The 10,000-nt window shown below is 47.5% G+C and overlaps 1 protein-coding gene across 17 annotated transcripts in view; it reads right to left on the reverse strand.

The window, feature by feature from the left end:
- nfixb (nuclear factor I/Xb) overlaps nucleotides 1-10,000 on the reverse strand; it is a 198,438-nt gene that overhangs the window by 8,142 nt on the left and 180,296 nt on the right. For 7 of the 17 annotated variants that reach the window (XM_063224055.1, XM_063224014.1, XM_063224049.1 and 4 more), the window contains 4 exons: nucleotides 8,640-8,768; nucleotides 7,963-7,977; nucleotides 3,856-4,031; nucleotides 1,883-2,030 (listed from right to left, as the gene is read on the reverse strand). In XM_063224055.1, the coding sequence (XP_063080125.1) occupies nucleotides 1,883-2,030; nucleotides 3,856-4,031; nucleotides 7,963-7,977; nucleotides 8,640-8,768 (468 nt within the window). The remainder of the gene's footprint in view (nucleotides 1-1,882; nucleotides 2,031-3,855; nucleotides 4,032-7,962; nucleotides 7,978-8,639; nucleotides 8,769-10,000) is intronic. The other 10 variants (XM_063224072.1, XM_063224085.1, XM_063224093.1 and 7 more) reach the window with 4 other exon arrangements.

The following is a 10,000-nucleotide window of genomic DNA, read 5'->3' on the forward strand; positions in this document are numbered from 1 at the left end:
TGTGGAACAATGGCCTATGTGTTAAGTCAGAACAGAAGCGAGATTCGACTGGATTGTTGGGGATTAGAAATTAGAGATAGAGATACATAAAGGACTTGAGACATTGATTGCGGTGAGAAACAACCAAGCGATTAAACCAACAGATCCAGGCAGTAAGACACAAAAAAGCGTAACAGACATCAAACAAATGCAAAGGAAGAAGCACAGGAAGAGAGAAATTAAAATAAAAAGGGAGACAGAAGATTAGCTTAAAAAATAAAATAAATAAATAAAACGTAAAAACAAAACCAGAGAGTTGTGCTCCGTCCAGTGCCCCTCATGAGGTCAGTTAGACCAGCCTTGCCCTTTGCCCGAGCTGCCACCCTTGCTTGACACTATGCCCGCCCCCCTTTGTGGCTTTGGGCCAATCACGGGGAGGGAGTCTGCATGTGGTTCAAAACAAAACACCCCGGTTACTGCCATTAGTTCACAGAATTACAGAGAATCAGCAAATCATCATTCCAAATCAACAAGAATAGAACATAAAAAGGAAAAACATTTTTTCCCATTAAAAATTAAAAATCGAATGGATTTTTTGTAGCTGAAAATAGATTGATGTTGAAAAATGCCACATACCATTAAATGCCATTTTGGAGTCCACAAGACAACTGCCCTAAATTTGCACCCCGACATAAAAGCCAGAACCGAGAAGGTGTTCCAAATAAGTGGAGGGGAGGTTGACATCACAAAGCTATGCATCTCAGCAAGGGTTTTAGGGTAGTAATATTGGGTGACTATACAGTATGCCTGATTGGTCAAAGAAATTAGGTAGAGAAGGAGATAGCACCTGGGGTCTTTCCGGCTGAGCTCCCGCACTAAGACCTGCCTCGACCTGATGTTTTCAGGGCATCTGAGAACCTCTTTGGAGAGGGGCTGGCCATTACCATGGAATACTGTATACTCCAGTTGAGAACTAGGCACATTCAAACCTACATCATACTGTGAGAGGTTTTCACATCCGAACTGTTGCCAAAAATTTAAATGCATTTTGCAGAAGAGGCGAGGTTGACCCTTCAAAATCTATACAAATGTTTGAGTCCTTTGTTGTCTTTTATATATAAGTTCAGCAAGACATACATAGTACGTCTACATAGAGCAAGAAATCGTCCACATATTTGAGCTATTTTATCTATTTTTGATCTAATTTTAAGCTATCAACAATTTCTTAAGTAATTTCTATTTTAGTACCTCTTCATTAATTTTGTGAGCTCTATGTAAAGCAGACAGATGTCTGAAATCAGTAGTTTTACATAAATTGTCTGAATCATTGAACATTTATTGACTTCTGATAAAGCGTCCAAAATCATTTAGAGATTGAAAGATTAAAAGTCCAAAAGAGTGGATTGTCATTTCACCTCAGCAAAAGTAGCAAAAATCCTACACACAATTGTTTTTGACTGATGCACTGGAAGTTATCAAATATAACAGTATAGTTGCTTGACCAGCATCTCTTGATATCTCTAGATGGCCAGTGTTTTTTCCTTCTTTTCGACATCTCTAAACCATATTCTGTAGGTTTGAATATTCCGAGGTTTCTTCTCTAAAGTTGGGCAGGGGAGAGAAGTGGGAATACTTCGGTGAGCTACTAATGAAATAGAGGTGGGAGGGACGGAAGACCGCCATGAGCGATACCACGTTTGGTCATTTCTCTTGCGCTTTGGTCACTTACGGTAGTCTGATTCGCTTAACCATCCGATTTGTTGTTTGTGCCGTCATGATTTTGATTTCGATTTGGTGGTCGGCGATTGAGTTGAGGGGCAGTGGAGGGGCGTGGTGGTTGGGAGTTTTGGTTTGGATTTTGGAGGGGGTGGGGTGGTGTTGGGGGGGGGAGGGGGTCACTTACACGGAGATGTGGGCGTGGTGAGTCCGCCGTCAGGGGGCGTGCTGCTGGGTTTAGAGTCGGGCATGGGGAGGGGCACTGGGCGAGCCACCGGGGGAGGTGGAGGCAGCAAGAAGGAGCCCGGCATTTTGCTCTGGCCGCTCCCGTTTGGCTGCAGACAACACAAACAAGGTGAGGAAGGAGGGCGTGGAGGAGGAGGAGGACACGTGAGTGAGAAACTCAAGCCAAACTCAAAACGAAATCAGGAAGAAATGAGAAACAGGGACCAAATAAAGAAAAGAGAAATCCCTCAAAACAAAACCGGCACGGTAGTGGAAAGGAGGAGGAGGAGGGATAGAATGAGGAAGAGCGGAAGGGAAGGAAAGAGCTAAAGGAGAAAGGAGGGCAAGAGAAGGTGAATGCAGAGGTGAAAAGAGTGAGTTGTAGTCGTGATGAACTTGTCGACTTGACGGCCGGCGTGGAATTCACATGGGTTGCTTTTTTGCGTGTGTGGGTGTGTGAGTATGTATGCTGGGAGGCAGGCAACCATGGTACACCACAAAACAGAAAAATTAAAACGGCGGAATGTGTGATGTCTCATTTTGGGCCATCATGGAGAAGATGCAAATATGTCAAGGAGCTGTGAACGAGGCCAGAACGTCTCCAGTTGACCGAGTGATCGTGGGATAACTCACTAATGACGAGACAATACATCAAATACATGAGGACAGGGTTGTGGAAAAAAGGGGGTAGCTGGGGTGGTGGGGCTAAAAAAAAACAACCAACAATGAGGACAACACCCAAAATGAATGATCGAATGTACAAAAAAGACGGGAAATTGTGTCTGGACAATGGATATGACTTGGGTTCGGGGGTTTGGGAGTCACAATACCTAAACCAGAGCAGAACAATGGGAGAGGGAGGGAAAATACAAAACAAAACAAAAAAGCAACCAAAACATTTACATGTTGGGGGGGGTATGGAGGGGGAGGTAAGAGCAGGGGGGTAGAAAACAGACGACAAAATATTTAGACAGCACAGACTCAGATCACTCCCCTCTCCCCTGTCTCTCATTTTGGGTTTCACAACAGTAGCTGCAGCAGTTAAAGCATGGGGTGATGGTGGAGCTTAACCCCTATACATTACTACTGACACCCTAAAAAGGTCCACTTTTCAAAGTCATCCATCACAACATCTGTCATTTCTTAAAGTCGAGACCACAAACAATAATAGGCCCTTATTCTGGCAATGATTAATGCTTGTAACCCAGATTTAGCAGTGAACCGTGGGAGTGTTTTTACGATTACTCCCCGCTTTCCCTCACACTCCCCCAGGCACTTTGTAACGCTGCCTGACATTCTGCAGCATTGCAGCTGTTTGTGTATTTGTGTGTGTGTGTGTGTGTGTGTGTGTGTGTGTGTGTGTGTGTGTGTGTGTGTGTGTGTGTGTGTGTGTGTGTGTGTGTGTGTGTGTGTGTGTGTGTGTGTGTGTGTGTGTGTGTGTGTGTGTGTGTGTGTGTGTGTGTGTGTGTGTGTGTGTGTGTGTGTGTGTGTGTGTGTGTGTGCGTGCGTATTTATATATGTGTGTGCATGTGTATTTATGTATGAGTGTATGTCTATGCATGTGTGTGGGGGTGTATCTCCGAATAAGCACAGAGGTAGAATCCCGGGCCCCAATAATGTATGCATCAGCCTTCTTGCTCGCAGGCCCCGGCGGCTGAGTGTCGAGTAGAGTAGGAGGTGGTGGGAGGTATCGGAGCCGCATGGTTCTGGTTTGCTGAGTGCTGTGAGAGGTGTGTGTGTGATGTGTGTGTGTGTGTGTGTCTGTGTGTGTGTGTGTGTCTGTGTGTGTGTGTGTGTGTGTGTGTGTGTGTGTGTGTGTGTGTGTGTGTGTGTGTGTGTGTGTGTGTGTGTGTGTGTGTGTGTGTGTGTGTGTGTGTGTGTGTGTGTGTGTGTGTGTGTGTGTGTGTGTGTGTGCGTGTGTGTGCGGACGCTTACCTGGCCTCCTGCCTGCCCTGATCCATCAGCACAGACGAACTGCACAAATTCCTTGAGGGGGTCCTGGCCCGGGTGGTGGTGGTAGCGGATGGTGGGATGGGTGAAGTAGGGGCTGGACTGCTGGATGATGGAAGGAGAGGGGAAGTGCAGAGAGGAGGCAGAGGCACGGGGGCTTCCTGCAGAGGAGAACGAGAGATGCAGAGAGAGCATAGATAGATAGAGAGAGAGAGAGAGAGAGAGAGAGAGAGAGAGAGAGAGAGAGAGAGAGAGAGAGAGAGAGAGAGAGAGAGAGAGAGAGAGAGAGAAACAAGAAAGATGGAGAGATATAGAGACAGAAAGGAGTATATAGAGAGATGGGGAGATGGAGAGACAGACAGAGAGAAAAGAAGAGGGAGAAGGAGAAGTTTGAGAGTTGTTGAGTATCCCCTAAGCCCCTCAGGGGTCAAAGTGCACAGGGCTGTGCTGGAGACTGGAGAGGCACAACATGGAGGTGCGGCACCCCTGCAGCCAAGCTGAGCCCCGCTGAAGAGGAGCAACATGGAGGTGCGGCACCCCTGCAGCCAAGCTGAGCCCCGCTGAAGAGGAGCAACATGGAGGTGCGGCACCCCTGCAGCCAAGCTGAGCCCCGCTGAAGAGGAGCAACATGGAGGTGCGGCACCCCTGCAGCCAAGCTGAGCCCCGCTGAAGAGGAGCGATTGACCAGGGGTGGACTGGACTGGACGGGGATCAACACACGGCTTGGCATTCTTGGCATAGACAGGCCTCTCACACAGCCCCCCTGGTTTTCTAAGTAAGATATTGTAATTGGCTCAGTTTATTGTCTATATACTACAGTTTACCGTCACATCCAAATGGTGGGCCTGTCTCTAAAAAAACAAAAACAGAAAACTAACAAACGGGAAAAAGAAACAAAAAAAACAATAAAACAAACACAAGAACAACAGCATCGGCCCCTGAAGACTATCGCCCCTATATGCCAGATTACCAGTCCAGCCCTGTGATTGGCCGACACCCTCCAGAGGAGGCCGACCACACCACACTACACCACAGACAGGAGAACAGGAGAACAGGAGAACAGACATGACTGCAATACACCACTGCTGCTGCAGTAGCTACCATAACCTACAACGCCAGATTTTAACCCCTTAATGCACATCATACCTCCCTCCAATGGCACGCTCTAATAGTCATTGAAAAGTTAACTACCATAGTACTACAATACTATGACTTACCACAGGGACTGTAGTAATGCAATACGACTTGGTCATTGGCACTCTGAAAACAGCAAATTTATAGTGCCGTGTCTTAACGAGTTAAGGGACGGCTGTCATTCTGTCATTCTACATCAACTAGTTATGCTGCTGATGTGCATACTCACAAACACGCAGACACATTGAAATATGCACACAGCTACACACACACAAATGTGCGCACCCACACACGCATACACGCATGTCGCACACACACACACACACACACACACACACACACACACACACACACACACACACACACACACACACACACACACACACACACACACACACACACACACACATGAACACATATACACACAAATTACACAATAAATAATAATAATGATAAGGATAATCAATTGTACTACGTGCACTCCTGTGTGTGTGGGTGGGGGGGGGGGGGGTGGGGGGTTATGGTCTGGATGGGTCAGGGGCAGTGGGTTAGGACATCCAGTGCTTCTGAGCATGTAGGCCTACACTGTTTTTCTTCTATTGTTTTACTGTTGTTTGTTTTTCTGTGTTGGTGTCATGTGTCCTATGTGTCCTATGTGTTCCTTATGATGCTGCAACCTCCCTGTCTCCAAAGCAAATTTCTCCTTCGTGGAGACTAATAAAGAAACCTAACCTAACCTAACCTATTCACAGCTCTATTGCTCAGAGTCTCTGTGTGAGCTCCCAGCTCCCAGTCTTTTGCATTGGCATTAAGATACAGTACGTGTGAGGACTTCCAATGGTTATTAAAAAAGATGGCCGCCATGTTAGAGGTGCAGATGTGATCCCATCTGTAGAGTGGTCCATCAAAACATGGCAGGAGCGCAGCGCTGATGGGGACCGCGGGCAAATTGGCCACGTCACAGGCTTCCTGCTACTAGCGGTGCAGGGGTGGGGTGGGGGGTGATCTGCTGCTACAGTGACTATTGCTGCTGCTGCTGCTGCTTGGCCTAGATAGATGGAGGTGGCTGGCTGAATTGGTATGGAAGTGGAGAGGGTGTGTGTGTGTGTGTGTGTGTGTGCGCGCGCGTGTGCGTGTGCGTGCGCGCGCGCGTGTCTGTGTGTGTGCACATGTTGTACAAAGTTGCATGTGTGTTTGTATGCATATATGTAGGTATGTGTGTGTGTGTGTGTGTGTGTGTGTGTGTGTGTGTGTGTGTGTGTGTGTGTGTGTGTGTGTGTGTGTGTGTGTGTTGGAAGGGGGGGGGGTGGTATGCACTATGCTCTATCCAGATCCTGTTCCCTGGCCTCCCGGAGAGTCCATGCCCTTCAGCCCTCCCAGCAGGCTGCCCAGCTGCCCAGCTGCCCCCTCCAGCCTGCCAACTCCACACCGTTAACCCAGGCAGAGGCAACAGCAGTGGGCAGCAGCAGTGGGCAGCAGCAGCGGCCAGTAGCCCAGCACAGGGCTGGATTAACACACAGGCTACATATTGCTGCAGCCTAGGGGCCCCCACCTGTCCCACCAGAGGGGCCCCAATTGCACAAAGTGGTGGATTTTTTTTTTTCAGAATTGTTACAAGATGGGGAACTGAAAAAAGTAGTCTGCTGTTGAGTTCGAGTTTTCAATCTTGTTAATACTCCTTCCTGGCTCAAAATTATGACGCCATTCACCTATTTTTGTTGCGGAATTTGTCTTCTGCGGGGGCCTACAGCAAACTATAGCCTCAGGGCCCCATACCATCTTAATCCAGCCCTGGCTAGGCAGCCTGGACAGACACACCGGCTAACCTCTGCAGCAACTCTCTCTCTCTCTCTCTCTCTCTCTCTCTCTCTCTCTCTCTCTCTCTCTCTCCCTCCAGTTCACACACACACACACACAAACACATAGATACAGCCACCCATGAGCCCATATGTCAGTAGTCAGGATACATATGGCTTGACCTCCTTCTCTGCTAACATATTTCATCCTTCCTGGGCTAGAGGGGTGAACTCTTAAGATTTCAGAAGCAGGGCAGGGGTCATGGTGGAGGAGGAAGCAGGGCAGGGGTCATGGTGGAGGAGGAAGCAGGGCAGGGGTCATGGTGGAGGAGGAAGCAGGGCAGGGCTCATGGTGGAGGAGGAAGGAAGGAGGAGGGAACTGTCCTGTTATTACGGAAAATGAGCAGTCTGATAGATCTGACACTCAACTGCATGACAAACATAGCAGCCGTTAAGAGCGAAAAAGTGTAGTTCACGCTTAATTTAGTCATTTTGAGGACATCATCCGAGTACTTACAGTACTGTACACTTGATTTCGACGCAATTAGAAATGGAAAGTCTTACACATCCAAACACAGCGGGGAAGTACGGATATTAGAACAGGCCAAATAACATACCTATACTCTATTCTGAGCTTGGGCAACACAGCCATGACGGATGGCGAAGTGAGAGGGGTGACTCCATTTTGATAACTGAAATCCTCGACACTCGGTAGGGCTGCCAACTTTCTCGTTTTGGAAGTGAAACGGGGGCTGTTGTGGTGTTTGGTCATCCCGACGGATGGTGAGTCACCTCTCAATTGGGATATTCCATCATGACTGTATCGGCCAAGCCTGACTGCCTTCCAATGGGGGCCTGGAAGAGGTGTTTGTGTTCTTTGGAAATGGGCTTTGGCTCAACGCGGCTCAACCGTGTATTTCCACCAGTGGTCCACAATAATGAATTGAATAGTGCATTTCCACAACTCCATTTGTTACAAATACATGGCAATGTTCACCCATGAATGAAACCTCAAAATTGCACTAATCTGAGTATAACAAAATAAAACAGCAAATTACAGGCCAATTTGCAGCATTTGAACGTATTAAGAGCCAACTTGTGGCTTTGTGACTGGATCAGCATATGAGAAATGATTGATCAAGATTCGAGAGGAAGTGCTTACCATCTCTATAGACATCTAGAAGAAAGAAAAGAAAAAGAAACAATTAACCAATCAATAAATTAAATAAATGAAAGGACTGAGACCAGGCAGTATGTTATGGCTTGAGGAACACCATCCTTGATTTAAAGCAGAAAAAGGCCACCACCGTATAGTAGACAGAGAGACAAACAGACAGACAGCCTGTTCCCTTAAGAGGCTGAGGGACAGAGTAGTGTGGGGACGTGGGAGGGGAGCCAAGGTGTTTGGGGGGGTAGAAGGAAACTTTAGTCGTTTGCCAGGATGTAAAAGCAGAAAAGTAAATTGGAAGGCAGTGAAAAATAGGAAAAGCCAAACCAAATAAATGAAAAACATCCCAAAGGGAAAACAAAACAATCAAACCAACAAAACTCCCTTCACCAAGTGCATAGTTTGATAGGCGTTTGATTGGCTAAGTCACCTCGCGGAAAACCCCCTCACATCAAATCAGCTGTCTTGATACCCAGAGCAGCCCCAGGAGACTGAGTGGGTGAGTGAGGGTGGAGAGTGGCAGGGGGGGCAGGGGACAGGACAGGGCGGAACAGGGCGAGGCAGAGTGGAGCGGGTTGGATTGGGGACAGGTGGGTGGAGAGGTGGGTGAGTGGGTTGTGGGGATTTGGATTGGGGTGGGTTTCAGAGGTGGGGGGTTGGGGGTGTCTCACCTGGTCTCACGCCCGCCAGCATGGGCAGCGGGTGGTGGGTGAAGGTCATGCGGGGGGGCCTCGTCTGGGGTGACAGGGCGCTGAAATCGAATTTCCCCGGCTTCTTTAGAGAACCAGGCGAGGAGAGTCCTGGCAAAAATGGGATCAACAAACAAAAAAAATAAAAATAAAAATAATAAAAATAATAAAATAAAATAAAATAATAGTGAAATAATAATAATGAAAAAAATGAAAAGAACAGAGATGTGGGTTTAATGAACAGGCTTGTTTTTTTGCTCTCTGAAAATCAACTGAGGTAACGTTAAAAAATACTTAAAATTATAGATAATTGATTTCCTTTTTAAAAGATAGCAATGGTTGATCAACATATAAGATTTCATCTGCATCTACAAGTTGTCTAGCCTTGATCATTAACACTTGATGATGTTTAAGGGTGAAACTGAAGCGATCTGGGCTGGGAGCAGCATTTTGGTGAGGGAGGGGGGTCTGGGAGGGTTTGCATGGGGCTATCTGTAGCAGATCCCGCACATGGATGGTCAGTTTGTCTGTCTGTCTGTCTGTCTGTCTGTTTGTCTGTCTGCCCGTCAGAGGACACACACACAGTTGGGATGAATGGGGACAATGGCGGTGGCTTGAGACTCAACGTGCTCTGTAGGTAGGGTTCCTCGTGTCTTGTCCACAAGATTTTTCAGTCTCATACGTACAGTATGGGTGATGGGAATGGAGTCAATCTCAACCTCATCCATCTCTCTCTCTCTCTCTCTCTCTCTCTCTCTCTCTCTCTCTCTCTCTCTCTCTCTCTCTCTCTCTCTCTCTCTCTCTCTCTCTCTTACATGCACACGGACACGGACACGCACACGCACACGTACACAAACACGCGCGCGCGCACACGCACACGCACACACAGTCGGTCTCTATTTCGTGCTTTCTTTCAACACGTCACCTCCATTCGGCTTGCCTGTACAGAGTCGCCGCAGCACATGTGATGCAATCTGCAGAGGGGACTTGATGGGTAATTGCTCCAGACAGCAATAGAAACCACACATGTACTTAAGCCCGCTATCAATTTCCCTTACACAGAGTTGAGGAGTGAACGAAAGAAAGGAAGAGCAACAGGGAGAGAGAGAGAGAGAGAGAGAGAGAGAGAGAGAGAGAGAAAGAGAGAGAGAAACCAAGAGAGAAGAGAGAGAAGGATAGAAAAAAAACTGAAAGTGGTGAAAGTGGGATACAGAACGCAAGAGCCATAGAACGAGAGAGAGAGAGAGAGAGAGAGAGAGAGAGAGAGAGAGAGAGAGAGAGAGAGAGAGAGAGAGAGAGAGAGAGAGAGAGAGAGAGAGAGAAAAGCTCCTCTGAACACACCA

This window comes from Engraulis encrasicolus, chromosome 2, assembly GCF_034702125.1.
Source record: "Engraulis encrasicolus isolate BLACKSEA-1 chromosome 2, IST_EnEncr_1.0, whole genome shotgun sequence".
In the NCBI taxonomy this organism is placed as follows: Eukaryota; Metazoa; Chordata; class Actinopteri; order Clupeiformes; family Engraulidae; genus Engraulis; species Engraulis encrasicolus.